Source organism: Rhinopithecus roxellana, chromosome 13 (genome assembly GCF_007565055.1).
Source record: "Rhinopithecus roxellana isolate Shanxi Qingling chromosome 13, ASM756505v1, whole genome shotgun sequence".
NCBI lineage: Eukaryota > Metazoa > Chordata > Mammalia > Primates > Cercopithecidae > Rhinopithecus > Rhinopithecus roxellana.
The window spans coordinates 20,732,900-20,753,588 of NC_044561.1; the positions used below are offsets into that span (position 1 = coordinate 20,732,900).

General features: G+C 46.5%; 1 protein-coding gene across 6 annotated transcripts in view; it reads left to right on the forward strand.

Annotated features, from left to right (window-relative positions):
• ASCC2 (activating signal cointegrator 1 complex subunit 2) overlaps positions 1 to 20,689 on the forward strand; it is a 52,046-nt gene that overhangs the window by 8,130 nt on the left and 23,227 nt on the right. For 3 of the 6 annotated variants that reach the window (XM_010359473.2, XM_030914889.1, XM_010359483.2), the window contains 6 exons: positions 4,420 to 4,578; positions 4,939 to 5,109; positions 7,696 to 7,825; positions 14,344 to 14,411; positions 15,636 to 15,746; positions 16,887 to 16,999. In XM_010359473.2, coding sequence (XP_010357775.1) covers positions 4,420 to 4,578; positions 4,939 to 5,109; positions 7,696 to 7,825; positions 14,344 to 14,411; positions 15,636 to 15,746; positions 16,887 to 16,999 — 752 coding nt within the window. Of the gene's footprint in view, positions 1 to 634; positions 686 to 4,419; positions 4,579 to 4,938; positions 5,110 to 7,695; positions 7,826 to 14,343; positions 14,412 to 15,635; positions 15,747 to 16,886; positions 17,000 to 20,689 lie in introns of those variants that run through there. The other 3 variants (XM_030914890.1, XM_010359479.2, XM_030914892.1) reach the window with 2 other exon arrangements.

A 20,689-nucleotide genomic window follows, 5' to 3' on the forward strand; every position in this document is an offset into this window, starting at 1 on the left:
TAATAATAGGACCAGCTTTGCAGGATGGTTGTGGGGACTAAATTAGATGTCTGTGAATGAGCACTGTGCCTGGAACATAGTAAGCACTCAATAAATTGTTTTTACAATAGTGATGACAGCAGGGACAACAACAGCAGCACTGAATGGGGGTAGGGTGGGAAGGCAGATGAGCTGAGGGAGACAGCTGCCTGATGGAGGAGGGGTCTTGTTGGCAGACTGAAGAGTGTTACTCTGAAGGCCACGGGAAGCTCCTGAAAGATTGTACTAAGATATGTGTCCACCCTATATTTGTCCCTTTAGTCTTGACTTGGGGCATGATCTCTAGCCAAAGGGTAGTTACCACACCACCTTTTCAGGATGATTGGTAGAGCTAATGTTGGTTGAGGATCTACTATTTGAATAGCACATACTTGACCTGAAAGAAATAGTCTTGTGGCCAGGCCTGGTGGCTCATGCCTGTAATCCCAGCAGTTTGGGAGGCTGAGGCGGGTGGATCACTTGAGCCCAGGGGTTCGAGACCAGCTTGGGCAACATGGCAAAACCCTATCTTTTTTTTTTTTTCAGACAGTGTCTCGCTCGTCGCCCAGGCTGGAGTGCAGTGGTGCGATCTCGGCTCACTGCAACCTCCACCTCCCGGGTTCAAGTGATTCTCCTGCATCAGCCTCCTGAGTAGCTGGGACTACAGGTGCCTGCCACCACGCCCGGCTGATTTTTGTGTTTTCAGTAGAGACGGGGTTTCACCATATTGGCCGGGCTAGCCTTGAACTCCTGACCTTGTGATCCGCCCACCTTGGCCTCCCAAAGCACTGGGATTACAGGCGTGAGCCACGACGTCCTGTCAGCCTCATTCATTTCTTTGTCCAGTCAGCAGATCTGTACAGAAAGTCTGCTCAATGCGTGGTGCTGTTCTATAGACTCGGAATGCTGGGTGACAAAGGCTCAGGCTGCCTCCAGACACCTACAGGCTAGTGGGGGAGACAGTTGGGAAGACTGGTCCTCCCATTTTTTTTTTTTTTTTGAGACAGAATCTCACTCTGTCGCCCACCCAGGCTGGAGTGCAATGGTGCGATCTCTGCTCACTGCAACCTCCACCTTTTGGTTTCAAGTGATTATTCTGCCTTTGCCTCCGGAGTAGCTTGAGATTACAGGCGTGTGCCACCACGCCCAGCTAATTTTTGAATTTTTAGTAGAAACGTGGTTTCACCATGTTGGTCAGCCTGGTCTCAAACTCCAGACCTCGTGATCCGCCCGCCTCCGCCTCCCAGAGTGGTGGGATTACAGGTGTGAGCCACTACGCCCAGCTGGTCCTCCCATTTTATACAACTTTATTCAGGCATCGTTGAAGGACAATAAACTGCACATATTTAAAATATGCAGTTTGTCAACACCTATGAAAAGAAAGGGTTTTTTCTTTTGAGGTGGAGTCTCACCTGTTGCCCAGGCTGGGGTGCAGTGGCGTGATCTCGGCTCACTGCAACCTCCACCTCCCAGGTTCAAGTGATTCTCCTGTCTCAGCCTCCCGAGTAGCTGGGATTATAGGCACGTGCCACTACGCCTGGCTAAGTTTTACATTTTTAATAAGAGACAGGGTTTCACAGTGTTGGCCAGGCTGGTCTCAAACTCCTGGCCTCAAGTGGTGGGCCCACCTTGGCCTCTGAAAGTGCTGGGGTTACGGGCATGAGCCACTGTACCCAGCCAACATTTTTAAAATTAAAATATGCAGTTTGATTGGTTTTTCCATGTGTATACATGCATGAAACTATCATCATCAATGAACATTTCTACCATCCCTAAAAGTTTTCTTGTGCCTGCCTGCAATTCGTGCCTTCCTCTCACCCTTTCCCCATGCAAACCACTGGTCTGAAAGCACTTTTAATGCTGTTCAAGTGGTATAGAGAGGTGAGCACAGAATGCAGGTGCTGAGGGAGAGCTTAGATGAGCTCCTAATCCAGCTGGGGTGGGAGTCAGGGAGGCTTCCTGGAGGAGGTGAGATTGGAACTGGGGTCAGAAGGACGATCAGTGAGACCAGGATGGCACACAGATACCAGAGGTCATTTAATAAGTCTACAGTGTAAGCTTTGGCTCAAATCCTGCCTCAGTTGTCTCTTTAATCCCATGACCTTGGGAAAGTTCCTGAACCTTGCTGTTTGATTCCTCCTCTAAAATGGGATGAATACTATGTCTTTTTAAAATAGTTTTTGTAGATTAAAAAAGAAATAGGGGCTTTTTAATAAAAATAGTGGGTTGTGTCTGCTTAGTGGCTGGCACAGGGCAGGTCCACAATAAGTGGTAGCTTTCATTTGCATCATTCCAGCATTCGCCAAATCTGTCTCCTACCTCCCAGTACAATCTGTGCCCTTTTGTTATGGCCCATGTTTATGCCTCCATAAAAATGTTTCTTTTGTTTAAAGTCCCTATCCTCCAACGCTCGAATGCTTGGAGGCTTGGAGGAAGGCTGCTTGCTCTGGGAAGCCGTCCCTTATCCTCCAGGTGCTGTTAATTCCCTTCTGCATTTCCACAGTCACTCTGCCAGGTCTGAGCTGTCACTTCCTCTGTTTTGTGCTCACTTGGTGATTTAGATGTCCATCTTCCCCCTGTGGGATTGCATGGGAAGTAGAATCTCAGGGGATGTGTGTGTGTGTGTGTGTGTGTGTGTGTGTGTGTGTGTGTGTGTGTGTGTGTCTCAGGAGAATGAGTAGCCTGGCCTGAGTGAGAAGTGAGGGAAGAGGTAAAGTGCCAACAGATAGAGGAGGGAGGAAGCTTGGAAACCAAGGAAATGTATTTTGGCTCTTGACAGTTGTTTTGAACTTGTTTCAGCCAGCAGAATTTCTTTTTCAACGGATTTGTACCTGTAACTCCATGATATAAATTTCATTTAAATGGGAGGGGGTCCTGCAGACCCACATGATAGGTGGCCTTGAAGAATCCTTGTGGTACCCACAGGCTCTATAGTTTGGAAACTCGCCTAAGACAGTAGGAAGGCATAGATGGTTCTTGAGGAGGCTGACCTCTTATCAGTCTCAGTTTTTCTATATCCTCTGGATCAACAGACCTGGAAATGGATGGACTGTGGTTGATAAGAGCTGACACATTGCCTGGCCATCCTCCTGTTACCACTTCCCGAGAGAAAGCACCCCTTATGTAGTCAGAGGAGAAGACTTAGCCCATCTCCTCTTTATGGTGAACAAAGTAAGGTTTGTTCATGACAAGTAGGGGCTGGAAGGGAGAACTTGTGATTCTATGCTGACACAGTTACTTGATTAGAATATTTTATGTAAAAAAAATTACTGAAGTTTTTTTTTCTGGTTATAAAAAAGATACAGCATAGTGATACAAACAGTATGATGCTATTTGTGTAAGAAAGAACAGACCCAAACAAATTGTTTTTATGGGTATAATTTAATGTAAATGCCTGGAAGAGGTCTGCAAGGACACCCACCAGATGGTGAGTGGTTACTTCTGCAGGGAACATGGGGCCGGGGAGTGTAGCCCCAGGCAGCTCACCTTCTCTGTACCCTTGTAAGTTTTTGAAAGAAAAGATGCTTGTGTCAAATTATATAATTAAAAATTAATTTAAAAAGTAACATATGTGGCCGGGAGAGGTGGCTCATACCTGTAATTCTAGCACTTTGGGAAGCCAAGGCAGGTGGATGGCTTGAGCTCAGGAATTTGAGACCATCTTGGGCAACATTGGCGAAACCCCATCTCTACTAAAACTAAAAAAAATTAGCCAGGCATGGTGGTGCGCACCTATAGTCCCAGCTACTCAGGAGGCTGAGGTGGGGGATCACCTGAGCCCAGGAGGGAGAGGCTGCAGTGAGCCCAGATTATGCCACTACACTTCAGCCTGGGCAACGAGAGTGAGACCTGTCTTAAAAAAAAAAAAAAAAAAAGTAATATGTGAATATATGTTCTTTTTTTTTTAATGGGAAAGTCTATTCAAGCCACAATTCCCTACCCCCCACCCCCATCAGAGATAACCACTATTAGCTTTGGGGCATCATCTCCCCAACTTCTTTTTTAAAACTCGATACCAGTGTGTGAATATATTTATACTTTTTATAAACCGAAAACTACGCTCTGGTTTTTCTTCAGAACAAATAAATCTTTCGCCTTTTACTAAAAAAGAAAAACAAAAACTGATTATATTAAATAGAGAGTTTTGTATCCTGCTTTCTCTTCCCTTAACCTTCCCCTGTGTCATTAAATCCACTCCGAAAACATGGATTTTAATTATCACCTAGTGTTCGCTGGATGCAACCATGCCCTCTTTGTTAGATACACTTGGTTCTTTATGCTTAAAAGCTCCTTGGAGGGTCACCGGTTGGAACAGCCAAGTGTTGTCATTGCTGTGGGTTGGCAAATGGGCCCTCACTGACTAACCTCTGCCACGTTAACACGTGGTTTTTGGATCCGTAGCACCCCGAGCAGAAGGCAGACCGGTATTTTGTGTTATACAAACCGCCCCCTAAAGACAACATTCCCGCCCTAGTGGAGGAGTACCTGGAACGCGCCACCTTCGTAGCCAATGACCTCGACTGGCTCCTGGCCTTGCCTCACGATAAATTCTGGTGCCAGGTAACATTCTATCAAAATTAACGCTAAGACAAAGCACATGACATGCCGTTGGTTGGTTGCTGTTGTTTTTCTTCCCTTAGGAAGTGCTTTTTGTCTACTTCTTACACTGGATCCTTAACAGCAAATTATGGTTTGGATTGCTCTGTCTTGTATCACAATCTTAATGTTTACACACCTTTCAAAGTGTCAATTTTAGAATCTTGTGTTTAGTCCTCGGCTCATTCAAACCTCCTTGGTCCCTTGGGGTCGGATTGTTTGGAATAGGGCAGGGCTGATGGGCATTGAGCCCTTGCACAGTCCACCCACAAGTCCCTGGGGCCTCAGGGATAAATCCTCGCTCTCTTCTGTCTCCTGGCTTAGGTGATCTTTGACGAGACTCTACAGAAGTGCCTGGACTCCTACCTGCGCTATGTCCCCCGCAAGTTCGACGAGGGGGTGGCCTCAGCCCCTGAGGTGGTTGACATGCAGAAGCGCCTCCATCGAAGTGTTTTTCTCACCTTCCTCCGCATGTCCACTCACAAGGAATCCAAAGTAAGCCACCGATCCCATGACAGGTCGTCACCTGACACTTGACACCTCTGTGCCAGGCTCTCCACCCCTGGGAAGGAAGGCTCTGGAGGCATTGAGTTTCCTCTTTGTCTCCCCTCCATCTTTATTCCCTCTGTTGGGGAAGAAATCTGTCCCACCTCCCTTATCCTCTAATTCACTAGGTTGGTCTGTGTTACACCCAGTGTTTCCATCAAAGAGAGCCGAGGGCCCTTTGCCAGCTGACGCGTGACTGCCTTGACTTGTGCGTCAGAGAGAAAAACATTGATTCTGACTTCTTAAAGGAACTTGTATACTCTTTTTAAAAATCTTTACTGTTTTTTTTTCGTGACTTTAAAAATAATACTGCTGCCTCTAAACAACCCAAACATTGCAGAAATATGAATGTCACCGACAAAATCTCAGCCCTGCAAAATAACCACTGTTAAGTGCATCTTTCTTTTCTTTTTTTGAGACAGGGTGTCACTCTGTTGCCCAGGCTGGAGGGCAGTGACACAATTATAGCTCATTGCAGCTTCGATCTCCCAGGCTCAAGTGATCCTCCCACCTCAGCCCCCCAAATAGCTGAGATACAGGCATGCACCATCATGCCTGGCTAATTTATTTGATTTTTAGTAGAGACGAGGTCTCTCTTTGTTTCTCAGGCTAGTCTTGAACTCCTGAACTCAAGTTATATTCTCACCTGAGGCTCCCAAAGTGCTGAAATTACAGGCATGAGCCACTACACCCAACCTTGTTACATGCTTATTTCTCCAGAGAATTTATTCCCTTTGAATGTGTGTGTGTGTGTATTTAAAAAATAGGATCTTGCTTTTTAAAAAGTTTTATAATATGGACATATTCTTTTCCTTTTTCTTTATTTTTGGAGACAGAATCTCTGTCACCCAAGCTGGAGTGCAGTGGCGCAATCATAGCTTCCTGCAGCCTCAAACTCCTGAGCTCAAGGAATCCTCCTGCCTCAGCCTTCAAAGTACCTGGGACTACAGGCACCACCACACCTGGCTAATTTAAAAAAATTTTTTTGGACAGAGGGGATCTTGCTATGTTGCCCCGGTTGGTTTTGAATTCCTAGCTTCAAGCAGTCCTCCCTCCTCAGCCTCCCAAGTAGCTGGGATTATAGGCACTAGCCACCACACCTGGCCTAGAATGGAAATTTCCAAATATACGTAAATATAAAATTTTCTTTTCTTTCTTTTTTTTTTTTTTGAGATGGAGTTTCACCCTTGTTGCCCAGGCTGGAGTGCAATGGCATGATCTCTGCTCACTGCAGCCTCCACCTCCTGGATTCAAGCATTCTCCTACTTCAGCCTCCCAAGTTGTTGGGATTACAGGCATCTGCCACCATGCCCATCTAATTTTTGTATTTTTAGTAGAAATGGGGTTTCACCATGTTGGCCAGGCTTACCCCGAACTCCTGACCTCATTCGCCCGCCTCGGCCACCCAAAGTGCTGGGATTACCGGCGCGAGCCATCGCGCCTGGCCACAAATACAAAATTTTCATGTACAAAGTACGGTGAATCCCATGTACCCTTCAACAATTACCAACATTCTGCCAATCTCGTTTTATCTCTTCCCCTTAGTTCTGTTTTTTTTCCTGAAGTATTTTAAAGCAATCCCAGATATCATACTAATTTATCTGCAAATATTTCAGGATGAATTCCCAACTGACTGTTTTATAGCATGTTTTGTTTCTTTTTACATTTAAAGGGAGAATGGGCCTGGTATGGTGGCTCACGTCTATAATCCCAGTACTTTGGGAGGCCGAGGCAGGTGGATCATTTGAGGTCAGGAGTTCAAGACCAGCCTGCCCAACATGGCGAAACCCTGTCTCTACTAAAAATACAAAAATTAGCTGGGTGTGGTGGCGAGCTCCTGTAATCCCAGCTACTTGGGAGGCTGAGGCAGGAGAATGGTGTGAACCCGGGAGGCGGAGCTTGCAGTGAGCCGAGATCATGCCACTGCACTCCAGCCTGGGCGACAGAGCAAGACTCTGTCTAAAAAAATAATAATAATATAAAAAAAAATTTTAAGTGGGGGCTGGACACTGTGGGTCACACCTGTAATCCCAACACTTTGGGAGGCCGAGGCAAACTCATTGCTTGAGATCAGGAGTTCAAGACCAGCTTGAGCAATATAGGGAAACCCTATCTCTACAAAAAATACAAAAATTAGCCAGGCTTTCTGGCACGTGCCTGTAGTCCCGACTACTCGAGAGACTGAAGTGGAAGGATGGCTTGAGCTGAAGAGGTGGAGTTTGCAATGAGCAGAGATTGCACCACTGCACATCAGCCTGGGCAACAGAGCCAGACCCTGTCTCAAAAAAAAAAAAAGACATGATAATACAGCCAGTTCTAAAAATCATGGGGATGTTTAGAGACACAAAGACACAGATAGATGAACAATAAAAAAAAAAAAGGTGGGGAGAATGGCCATTGCTCCACGTCTATGCATAAGGCATCATTAGCCAGTCCCCATTTGATGGACCCAAAGATTATTTCTCATGAGTTTGCTATTTGTAATGCAGGAGTGTTCAGAAAATCTCTATCCTTTCTCTCTGCATTTTTCCTTAGGATCACTTCATTTCCCCTTCTGCGTTTGGAGAAATCCTCTACAATAACTTCCTCTTTGACATTCCAAAGATCCTGGACCTCTGTGTGCTCTTTGGAAAAGGCAACTCACCACTGCTCCAGAAGATGATAGGTGTGTAGGATGCGGGACTGGGAGGATGCACCAAGATGGCCTCCACATGCCAAACTAAAGGTTGCAAAGGCCAGCACTTTGACAGTGCCCTGGGACTCAGGGCGGTAGGGGCAGGGAGTCTTGGGAAATTGCTTAACAGATATATGAGTGTTATCTCAAAATGACTAGGTAGTGACGCTGCCTAGGGAGGTGGAAACAAAACTGTGTACCAGACAGTTCCTCAAGGATCTGGAAGTTTTTTTTTTGTTTGTTTTGTTTTGTTTTGTTTTGTTTCCCAGGAGAATCACTTGAACCTGGGAGGCAGAAATTGCAGTGTTTGAGATGAAACAAGCCTTCATCTCAAAAAAAAAAAAAAAAAGAGAGACAAAGCCTTACTCTGTCACTCAGGCAAGAGTGCCATGGTGCAATCATATCTCACTGTAGCTTCACATTCCTGGACTCAAGCTATCCCCCCAACTCAGCCTCCCAGGTACCTGGGACTACGGGTGCATGCCACCATGCCTAGCAAATCAAACAAATTTTCAGTAGATGGGGTCTCACTATGTTGTTCCAACTGGTCTCAAACTCATGGCCCCAAGTGACCCTCCTGCCTTAGCTTCCTGAACAGCTGAGATTACAGTGTAAGCCAGCATTCTGGCTTGGGAGTGTATTAGTATTATGCAATTGGCCATGCGTCAAACATAGGAATGGGGAAGTTTCCTTTGGCGATGAATGTAAGAACAGCAGTGATAACTAAGCTAACCTTTATTAGAGAGTGTTCCGGGGACCCGGCATTCTGCCAAGTACTCCACATATGTCATGTCAATTGGATCCTCACAGCAGCCCTGTGAGATAAGTGCTGTCATCATCCCCACTTACAGATAAGGAAACTGAGGTTCAAATGTAGGGGACTTGCCTGAGAGGATATGACTAATAAGTGGCCCAGTCGGGGCCGGGCGCGGTGGCTCAAGCCTGTAATCCCAGCACTTTGGGAGGCCGAGACAGGTGGATCGCGAGGTCAGGAGATCGAGACCAACCTAGCTAACACGGCGAAACCCCGTCTCTACTAAAAAATACAAAAAACTAGCCGGGCGAGTTGGCGGGCGCCTGTAGTCCCAGCTACTTGGGAGGCTGAGGCAGGAGAATGGCGTAAACCCGGGAGGCGGAGCTTGCAGTGAGCTGAGATCCGGCCACTGCACTCCAGCCTGGGCGACAGAGCGAGACTCCGTCTCAAAAAAAAAAAAAAAAAAAAAAAAGTGGCCCAGTCGGGATGTGCGTCCCCGTAGACCTGACTCTCAAACTCTTGCTCTGCAACTCCCTGCTTGAGGGATGATGGCACTGCATCAAAAACATCATGATTTGCATTGCTGCTGAGAGCAGGTAGGGACAGAGTTCAGAGAGGGCTCTTCTGGGATGCAAAAGGAACGGACATTAGCAGTTGGATCCCATTAGCAGGCAGAGGACTAGAAGGTTTAATTAAAAACAAGCAGTTATTTTAGAGATTCCTCTTTATACACACACACACACACACACACACACAAATAAGAAAAAAAAAAAAAACACAAGCATTGTGGGATGGTACAGAGAGTGCGTACCAGTGATATCCTCTTTGAATTGTAACTCATGGAGTTGGGCCTGGCGCAGAGAGGTGTTCACCCTGGATGCCCTTGTCAGCTCCCCTCACCTGGAGCCTATAGGACACAGTCTTCTAAATATCTAGTTACAAAACTGAGTTACCCCTTGTAATGGTCGCTTTCCTTTATTCTTTCCTTCCTTTTTCTTTTCTTTTTTTTTCTTTTTTTATTTATTGAGATGGAGTTTCGCTCTTGTTGCCCAGGCTGGATGGAGTGCAATGGAGCAATCTCGGCTCACTGCAACCTCCGCCTCCCAGGTTCAAGCGATTCTCTTGCTTCAGCCTCCCAAGTAGCTGGGATTACAGGTATTTTTAGTAGAGATGGGGTTTCTCCATGTTGGTCCAGCTGGTCTCAAACTCCTGACCTCAGGTGATCCTCCCGTCTCAGCCTTCCAAAGTGTTGGGATTACAGGCGTGAGCCACTGCGCCCAGCCTTTTTTTTTCCTTAATGGTAAAGGTAATACATGTTAATTTAAGAAATTTTGAAAGGATGTAAAGTATAGTGAAGCAGGAAAGCAGTTACCAGATTTCTACAAGAAACAACCATTTGGTTGTTTTTTCTTTCTAGTCTTTTCTCTGTATTTTTCTTAAACCATACTTGATCATAATGTGTATGAAATTTTGCAGCCAGGCGCAGTGGCTCACACCTGTAATCCCAGCACTTTGGGAGCCGAGGCAGGCAAATCACGAGGTCAGGAGTTCATGACTAATCTGGCCAATATAGTGAAACCCTGTCTCTACTGAAAATACAAAAAAGTAGCCGGGTGTGGTGGTATGCACCTGTAATCCCAGCTACTCGGGAGGCTGAGGCAGGAGAATCATGTTAACCCAGGAGACAGAGGTTGCAGTGAGCCAAGATGGTGCCATTGCACTCCAGCCTGGGAGACAGTGCAAGACTCCATCTTAAAAAAAAAAAAGAAAAAAAGAAATTTTGCATCCAACGTTTTCGTTGGAATAATCTCTGGTTTCTCATTCATATCTAATTATTTCCTGATCATCAGTTAATCTTTTTTTTTTCCCCAGCCTGGGAAACAGTGACACCCTGTCTCTACAAAAAATTAAAAATTAGTCAGGCGTGTTGGCATGCCCCTGTAGTCTCAATTACTCTGGAGGCTGATTCGGGAGGATCCCTTGAGCCCAGGATGTTGAGGCTGTAGTGAACTATGATCACACCACTGCCCTCCAGCCTGGGTGACAAAGTGAGATCCTGTCTCTTAGACCCTGACTAAGAAAGACTCCTAGTAATTTTACCACATACTGAGAGGATGGAGCGAGTGAGCACCAGAAGGCACAGTTAGTTAGAGAAACAATTCTTAGGCCAGTTTGCTTAGAGAGTGGAGCATTCCAGGAGGGCAGCAGCAGGAGACGGGGGAGGGGAAGTTGGAGCCTTGGAGCTGGATTGGGAAGGGCTTCATGCCAGGCTTTAGCACTTGGGGAGTGGTATTGCTTGGTGGCTAAGAAGACAGGCTCTGAAATTGAACTGCCTAATTCACACCACAGCTCTATTCCTGGCTGTGTCCCCTTAACCAAGTCAATTAACTACTCTAAGCCCCAGTTTTTTCATCTGCAGAATGGGAAGACATTATAATAATATACCTACCCATAGAATGGGTGCAAGGATTAAATTGGGTTGTTGAGGCTGGGTGTGGTGGCTCATGCCTGTAATCTCAGCACTTTGGGAGGCCGAGGCAGGCGGATCACCTGAGGTCAGGAGTTTGAGACCAGCCAGGCCAATATGGCGAAATTCCATCTCTATTAAAAATACAAAAAATTAGCTGGGCATGGTGGCAGGCACCTGTAATCCCAGCTACTCAGGAGGCTGAGGCAGAAGAATTGCTTGAACCTGGGAGGCGGAGATTGCAGTGAGCCAAGATTGTGCCATTGCACTCCAGCCTGGGCAACGAGAGCGAAACTCCGCTTCAAAAAAAAAAAAACAGTAAAAACAAATTGAGTTATTGAAATAGCATGAGTAGAATACTCAGCACCATGCCTGGCATTGTGTCACAGCCATTGGTAAGCATGAGCTCTTACTGTGATGAGACCGTGGAGCCCGCAGGAGCTTGGAGCAGGTAACAAGATTCATCTGGCAGCATGCAGGTGGGAAGGGTGGAGAGAGGAGGCCTTGTCGGAGGTGGGCGCATCTGTGTGAGTTTGAAGGTGAGAGCCTGGCTGGGCTGCTGGGGAAGAAAAGGAAATCCAGGAACCTGATTTAAGCATGGCTTGGTGAGGTCATCTAGAACTGGTGTTGGTTGCAGAAAAAAGGCCCTTTGGGAGGTGGGAGAGGGAGCTGTGGGTAGAGGGAAGGTTCAGCATGGGACCTATTGGGTGTAAGATGCTGCAGGTATCCAGAGGGGACTGCGTGGTGGTGGGAGAGTGAGAAAGCCCACTCACTGCCTGGGCTCCGAATCATCTGAATCACTGGCTCCTTTTGAGAATCATGAAAACGTCTATACAGAAAAATGTCCTCCCTCATAGATTCTGAGGTGTTTTTTTAAGAGTTCTCAGACCTTGAGATTGAGAATCCTAAACTGGCTTATTAAGAAGAGCCCCTTCTTTGGCTCTTTGAGGGGAGTCAGCACAAAAGAAGTCAGGACCAGGCCTCAGGAGCCCCTTCACTCTGTGTGTGTGTGTGTGTGTGTGTGTGTGTGTGTGTGTGTGTAGACAGGAAGTGATGCAGAGAAGGCGCCTGCAGTTTCTGTCTGTCCCTCTCACACACACGTACACAGCAACTCTCTTTTTAACCTTTGAGCAGAAGGTATAAGAAGGGGCAGCCTCCAATTTCTATACTGCAGAAACTCAGGCAAAGTGATCACTTGTAAGAGGATTGACAAGTGAAAGAAGGTGGGAGAAAGGGGCCTGGTTGAGTGTTCTGTGAGTAGAAGCCCAGTTCCTTACGTTGCCTTTTTTTTCTCCCAAGCGATCCTCCCACCTTGACCTCCTGAGTACCTATCCCTATTCCCCCACCTTTTTTTTAACCTTCAAGGCTGGTATTATGCATCAACAAGTGTAATTTTGAAAGCAAGCCCTTTCAGTTAGACTCTCAGCACTGCTTTGCAAACCAGGAATGACTTGGGCCTTGTCCCAATTGTGGACTGCAGTGATCTACTTGGCAGTATCTCCCTTCACCCTGGGTTTTTGAACTGCTTTCATCTGAGAAGGGACATTTCAAAGGATGCCATTGCTGTTCCCTACATTTTTATTATTTCTTTAGGAGATAAAAAGTTAAGATCGTCACTGTCATTAGAATCAGATGAAGGTGAGGAAAGGGACTTAGAAGACCCCAAGAATAGAGTATGAAATTTGATCTATACTAATAGATCAAATGTAAAACCTCGCTTTACTCAGACTGCAGCTCTGGAAGGATCATGAGAGGGTGCCTCCCCAGTGCAAGGTGGTTGGGATGCTTCAGAGAACATGGTATGGCCCTGGGGGTTGTGAGAGGAAAGCTCTCCTAATGCCTGGGTCAGGAGGCACTGCGTGGAGTAGGTGACACCTGCTTTATGGTGGAGTTAGCTCTAGGAAGGCACTCCAAACAGAAGGCGGGGACAGGGCTGGTTTTCTGAGGTTAAGAATGGTGTGAGGGAAGAGTGCGGGGTGTAGGGAAGGGGGAAAGGGTGGCCTGGGATACCAGCAGAGGCCAGATCTCACAGGGCCTTTTGTGCCACGGTCAGGAGTTTGGACTTAACCTTGAGGGTTTTATAGGAAGAACAGAGTTTGGTGGGGAGATAGCTCTGTCATTCCTTGCCTGTCAGGAGTAGGAGGTGGGTGCGGATGGTCTGAGCACACCTTCACAGGTTATGGGATCAGCACCCATCCGGAGATGGGAGGTGCTGAGCAAGTCTGGGCTGGTAAAACTCGGCTTTCTGGAATCAAGAAATGCAGTGGCGTGGCATCCAGGAAAGTGCTTACAGAAAGTCCAACCACCTAGTGACTTGCTTACTCACCCAGCCCCATCTGGTTTTTGAACTCATTCATTTTTCAAATCCTCCAGAGTCCAGCAAGGGCTGCAGGGTCATCAATAAGGAAACCAAGGACAGACTTGCCCAAAGGCAGAGAACACCTAGAATTCAGAACATCCTGACCATCAGCCAGCCTTAGATGGTGGGATGATAGGGGGCCGAGAACCCTGGCCTCTTAAAGGCATTGGCATTTCACATTGTCACATCCCCAAGCTAGCTGTGATCTTCCCTCCCTCCCTCTCTCACCATTTGGGCAGCCAGAACACTTGGTTTCTGTTCCAGTTACCATATGCTCAAACCTACGCACTTAACAGCGGCAGCACTTGGAGAATAGTAAACACTCGGAGACAAGCTTTATCTTATAGGAACAACTGCAAGTGTGTGGTAAATCTGTCTCCAGGTCCTTCTCAGGCCTCTCACCTTGGAGTAGGATTAGTATGGTTAGCATATCTACAAGTGGAAGGTATGAAATTTCCAGAGAAATATCTCCCTGCAATCTCCTCCCATTATTGGAGAGTCCTGGATTACTGCATCCATGTTTCTTGAGCAAAGAGATCCTATCTGCTTATTTTCCTGAATGACTAACTCCAACTTCCAGAGCCATAGCTGTCAAAGGAGGCAGGGTGCCCAAGTGTGATCACTCCTTGGGGACATCAGGGTGAGCTGGTTTGACCAGGGCAGGTCTTTTATGTAATTCACTAGGCAGAGGTACTTAAAAGGTTAAATCATACTGAGCAAGGTCCCTCCCCAATCCTGGGGAAGCTTCTAGGCTGGGCCAAAGCTAAGCGCCAGCAAGGCCTGGGGCCAGAACTCATCCGAGGTCCTAGCTGCAGATGGGATTAGGAAAAGGGAGAAAGGCCACAGACATGCTGGCAACCATATGTAATGTGTCCTCTTCACTCCATCAAGCCCCCACCTTTTCTCAATTCTGACCTTTCTCTTTTTAGGAAACATCTTTACGCAGCAGCCAAGTTACTACAATGACCTGGATGAAACCCTGCCTACCATCCTTCAGGTACTGGCTCTTGGCCCTGCCCAGGGGAGGTTAAGCTTGGGGAATAGGCCACCTCCCCAACTCAGTGGTGTTTCCTGACTTTCCTGGAAGAGCTGAGGAAAAGTTTATTCCCTGACTCCCCCGTCTCCCCAGACAGTCTCTTTGTCTTACCCCTGACTACATCTCTTTAAATTCGCCCTTTTCCCTTTTGAACAAGACTTAAGCCTAAGGGCTGGCTGTCTGGTGCTCCTACAGACAGAGTTTGGCTTGCATTTTGTGTTGCTTGCCAACAGCCGTATTGCCTCTAAGGATATCCCTTTAAGAGACCAGTGTTTCTCAAAAAGTAGCTTTAAAGTTGTATAAAATTATTTCATGAAATAATGTTCATTGTAGAAAATTTGGAAAATAAAAAATAAAAGAGGAACATTACCATTCCCTCATAATCCCACCACCAAGAGATATCCACTATGCACAGTAAGTTTTGGAATCCTTACATGCTAGCCTCCTTAAAAATGGCACAGTCAGTTCAGTCCCTACGCTGGACTCTGTTTTCCTCTCGCTGTTGATTTGTCTTAATTCAATGTAGTTTCCATAAATAGCTATCTACAGGGGCTCTAAAGATTTGTTATACATTGCGAAAGGTATATCTTAAATGTTCATTATCATACTTGCTTGGCCTATATGGTCAGATAATATCTACAGGATTCTGGGAGGGAAGACAGGATCTTGCTCTGTCACTGAGGCTAGAGTGCAGTGGCACAATCATAGCTCACTGCAACCTGGAACTCTTGGCCTCAATTGATCCTCCCACCTCAGCCTCCCAAGTAGCTGGGATTACAAGTACATGCCATCTTGCCCAGCTAATTTAAAAAAATTTTTGTAGAGATGGGGGTCTTACTATGTTGCCCAGGCTGGTCTTGAACTTCTGGCCTCAAACGATCCTCCATCCTGGGCCTCTCAAAGTTCGGGGATTATAGGAGTGAGCCACCACACCTGGCCCCAGGTTGTCTTTTTAATCCTCTCCGCCCTCCTGTAAGAAGGATGCTCCCATCATTCCCGTCTTACATAGTTTTTACTCTGACCTTACTATTGGAGAAGGTAATTGTCTCAGCTTATATCCTGGAAACATGGATAAATATTGTAGAAACTCCAAGGCAGTTTTCAGATCACCTGAACCTGGCTCCGGCCAGGGGTCCTAGCCCTGGTTCAGTATGATGTGAGAGAGCCTGTTCTTGTCTTTCACAGGTCTTCAGCAACATCCTCCAGCACTGTGGTTTGCAAGGGGACGGGGCCAGTACCACACCCCAGAAGCTCGAGGAGAGGGGCCGATTGACCCCCAGCGACATGCCTCTCCTGGTAAGGTTGCCCTTCAGCCCAGTCTCTTTCCTGCTGGGTCCCTCCAACCAGGGCCTGGCTACCCAGAGGCCAGGAAGATTGCCCCAGTAGAGGACCCAGTGGTCTCTTCCCAGACCAGGGCCCCTTCCCCGCCAGGGCCCCTTTCCCCAGTGCAGTGAGCAACTATTATGTCCTATCACACAGGTTTAGAGCATTTTCAGTTGGCTTGGATTTCTCTCTGGGAGCCTCATTTACAGAGTAGTGGAAAGAACCGGGGAATAAGAATTCAGAGTCCTCATTTATTTCAGTTTGACATGTTCATTTGTGCATTATTCATTGAGCCATTCATTCAGTGGACTTATATTGAGGAGTCTGCAGCATGTGCCAGACCCGGTGCTATGTCTGGAGATAAGGCAGTAAACAAAAGCAGACTGGCCCCTGCGCTCATGGAATTTAGAGTTGACAAGGGTGACAGAAGGCAAACATTCAGGAAGCCTCGACGTGTCAGGTGCTGTCCTAAGCCCTGGAGATAGAACAGGAACAAGGCAGCTATGAGCTATCCTCCTGGAGATTGTGATTGCATTTCAAAAGAGCACATGGCAGGTGCTGTGGGAACAAATCATTTTACCCCTCGGAACCTCGGTTTCCTTATCTGTAAAATAGAGATCCTCAACAGCTTCCCAGCCTACTTTTCAGAGTTGTCATAAGAACAAGGAAAGTGTGTAAGAAACTTAGAAGAAAGTGTTTTGTATACCTTCTTCAAGATGTGAAAAACCTATGGACTTGATATTCTTGTCCTGCCTCGGATGTTCCTTCTTTGCATGATGTCTTCAGATTCAAGAGTTGGTTTTCTTTTAACTTAGAAGAGGGAATCATATTATCTCAGAACTGGAAGTAACCCTAGCGATGATTGGGTGTAAGGCCATTGGAGCTACCATAGAAAGACCTGAGGCTTAGAGAGGTTAGGTGACTCACCCAGATCGTGCTCCTGAAGATGGACCAGCCAGGCTTTGCCCGGAACCTCCAGTGTTCCCTTCCTCCCATGTTAACATCCTGCCTGTTGGGAACCCTGACCGTGTTAAAGTTGTCTCAGACACTCTGCAGATCTGTATGTGCGGTGCGGGCAGAGGAGAATAATGCAGTGTATTCTTTTGGCAACAGGAGTTAAAGGACATTGTTCTCTACCTTTGTGATACCTGCACAACACTTTGGGCTTTTCTGGATATCTTCCCTTTGGCTTGCCAGACCTTCCAGAAGCATGACTTTTGTTACAGGTATGGCAGTAGTTCTGGCTGTTGAAATAGAGGTACTGGCTTATGTACTAATTTAACAAATATTTACTAATTTAACAAATATTTACTGGGTGCTTAGAATGTGCCAGTCTTCCAGCCTGGGGATGCAGCAGTGAAAACGACAGAGCAGTGAAAACACAAGCCTCCTGCTTGTGTGGAGCCTGCATTTTAGAAGCACTCCCATTTTTTGGCCAAGACCAGGATAGGGTAGGGGAAAAAAAATACACACGCACACACACAAACAATGGGCCAGGCACGGTGGCTCATGCATAATCCTAGCACTTTGGGAGACCAAGGTGGGTGGATCACCTGAGGTCAGCAGTTCAAGACCAGCCTGACCAATATGGTGAAACCCCGTCTCTACTAAAATTACAAAAATTAGATGGGCATGGCAGCATGCACCTGTAGTCCCAGCTACTCAGGAGGCTGAGACAGGAGAATCAGTTGAACCCGGGCAGCAGAGGTTGCAGTGAGCTGAGATTGTGCCACTATACTCCATCCTGGGCGACAGAGCAAGACTCCATCTAAAAAAAAAAAAAAAAAACACACACAACCAAGAATAGTTTCAGTTCAATAGAGTAGCCCGGGGGGAACACACACAAGGAAACAACAGAGTGCTCCAACGTGGGGCTGGGAGATCACCCTTGAAGGATGTCTTGAAGGAACAGGTATCTTCCAGACAAAGAAAAGTTCCCATAGCAGGAAGGGCATCTTAGGCAGGTGAAGTGAAGCATGCAGAGGCCCAGAGAGAGAGCTGGGGAGTGAAGTGTGACATGAGGCAGAGTGGGGGGACACACAGGACAGCAGGAAAACAAGCCAGTAACAAGAACCCACTTTGGGTAAGTCAGTAGAAGTCAGATTGTGAGGAGCCTGGGATGTGCTGGCAGGGCCTTTATGCTATAGGCAGTGGGGAGCCCCTGGAGGCTTTTATCCAAAGGATAAAAGTTAGAAAAGATCCTGGTGGGATGGAGGCAGATGGGAAAGAGAATATGAGCGAGGGAGGCAGAACCACTTTGCCCTCTTAGCGCCAAGAGCATCTGTTGCTAGTGCAGTAAGAAAGGGGTGGGCATGGGCATTCTAGGCCAGGGTGAAAGGGCTGGCATCCTGTGTATTGCCTCACAGTTGTGGGCACAGGCCTCTTCCCAGTGGCCTCTGACTGTCACTCTAGCAAGACGTCTCTCCCCACCATTTGTAGCAGCTTCTGGGAGCTGCCCAACTCCGTGCATTCAGCTGCCTGTCCATTCTGTCATTTACTCACCCATTTAACAAAACATTTATTTAGTCCTTACATGTCCCAGAGATGGCAGCTGGTGCTGTGACCCGTCCCTGGTCGCCTCAGCTTATAAAAATCAGACATTAGGGTTACTGAGCCTCCCAGAGAATGTTAGGATAACGTGCTGCCCAGCATTTTTCCCAGAAGAGAGGGGTATGTAGCTGTCCACTTTTTTAAAAAGGTATCTTTTCTCATGATAAAAGCAGCATGTGCTTGTAGGACATTTGGCAAATCCAGAAAAGTAGGAAATTAAAATCACCATAAGAAATCGTATTATTCTTAGAATTTTGTACCTTGCATATTTTCGCTTATTGTAGGCATTTTCCCATTTTGTTAAAGTGTTTCCCCAAATGTGGCACAGATTGCTTTTGAAAGGCTCTTTGGAGATGGGGAAGGGGTAAGTTTTGGAAGAGCCGACTTTACTGCAAGGGACAGCAGAGGCAGGAGAGAAGCTATGCCCATCTCAGGGTAGGAGGAAGAAAGGGAAACACTTTTGACTAAAGGCAACACTGCCTTTGACCCACAAACACCCTGGGGCTGACCCAGCCTGTTCCAACTGTGCTGGAGGCCAGGAACGCCCTGCTGAGCAAATGTAGCCACCTCAGTTCTCCAGAACTCTCTGAAAGTGGTTACAGTTGCCCAGTCGGCTTTGTTGATAATCCCTCTCGAAGTAACCTTTTTCCTCCTTCCTCTCCCATCTACTCAAGTATAGCTGAGTATACCTCTTGCTGCCCTTTTAGAATAAATAATATATTCACATGGTTCAAAACTCAAAAAGTATAAAATACACAACGAGAAGTCTCCCTTTCCATTTTCCCAATTCTGTTATTCACATACAGCCATCGCCATTAGGTTTTTTTGGTGGAATTTTCCAGAGATATGCAAGTATATATGCACATATGAGCAACTATGCACATTATATGTCTCCCTCCTTTTACAAAATTTAAGGCTGGCATATTATGAGTATTTACTGTTTGCATTTTACTTTTTTACTTAACAGTGGTGCCGTATCCCTGCATTAAGCACTCTTTCTCTAATGTCTTTGGTATGGCCAGGTAGAATTCCACTGTATGGAATACCAGATCCCATAGATGGTCCTTTAGGTTTTTTCAGTTGTTTGCTATACAAAAAAATACTACAGAAGCCAGGCACAGTGGCTCATGGCCGTAATTCCAGCACTCTGGGAGGCTAAGGCAGGCAGACCACTTGGGGTCAGGAGTTCGAGACCAGCCTGGCCAACATGGTGAAACCCCACCTCTACTAAAAATACAAAAATTAGCTGGATGTGGTGGCACACGCCCGTAATTCCAGCTATTCGGGAGGCTGAGGTGGGAGAATTGCTTGAACCCAAGAGGCAGAGGTTGCAGTGAGCAGGGGTTGCACCACTGCCCTCCAGCCTAGGCGACAAAGCGAGACTCTGTCTCGTTAAAAGAAAAAAAAAAACAAGAATAACTTTGCACACACATCATTTGGTACCTCTGCGAGTATATCTGAGGAATAATTCCTAGAAGTAGACTAGCAGAGACAGATGGAATGTGCATTTTTAATTTCCATAGATCTTGCCAAATCGCCCTCCATAGGGGTTGTTCCAATTTACTCTCCCACCAGCAACATATCCTGGCAACAGCTAAACCTGTTTAGGCCAAACTGCCCTCTCTGTCATTTTCTGGGCTATGCTGTGGGCCTAGTAGGGCCCGCCTCTTTTGGCCTAGTTACCCTTTGTTGTGTATAGCATTGTAGTAGGATAGACGTTGCCAGAAACCAGCCAATTGACAGGCACATGTTTACAGAGGACTTGCTCCAAATTCAGCACCAACCTAGACACTTAAGCTGCAGTTCCGGCTTTGGGAAGCTTAAGATGTTTGGGGGAAGAATTATACCACAGAAAAGAGGCAGCTGCAGTTTCACTTGCCAGAGCAACAGGGCAATATATTCCACATGCAGTGCATCTAGTTCTGGAAAGGAAGAATTCCCATGAGTGAGCACCATCAGGAAGTGCACAGGGAGGAGGTGAGCCTGGAATGCTGCATGGAGGAGGAGGAGGAGAATAAGGAGAAAGAAGAGAGCAGTGGCCAGCATTAGCCTGAGAGGAAGCCAGAGGGCTGTGGGAGTGCTAATCTCTGGAAGAATGTTGAGGGGCCGTGCAACTGGGATGGAGAGTTTGAATTTGAGTTGGGAAAGGGTGGTGTGAAATCACCAAGGTGAGAAGCAAGATTGGCTGTACTGTGACAGATATGGATGTACCAGAGAAAATAATTATGGTTTGCTGTCATAAGAGGTAGGGAACTGCTAGCAGGTGTTTTTCTTTTTTTTTTTTTTTATTATTAGTATAATTATATTTGTTTGAAAATAATTTCATATAAATTATTTTTAATTTACATTTTTTTTAATTTTTTGAG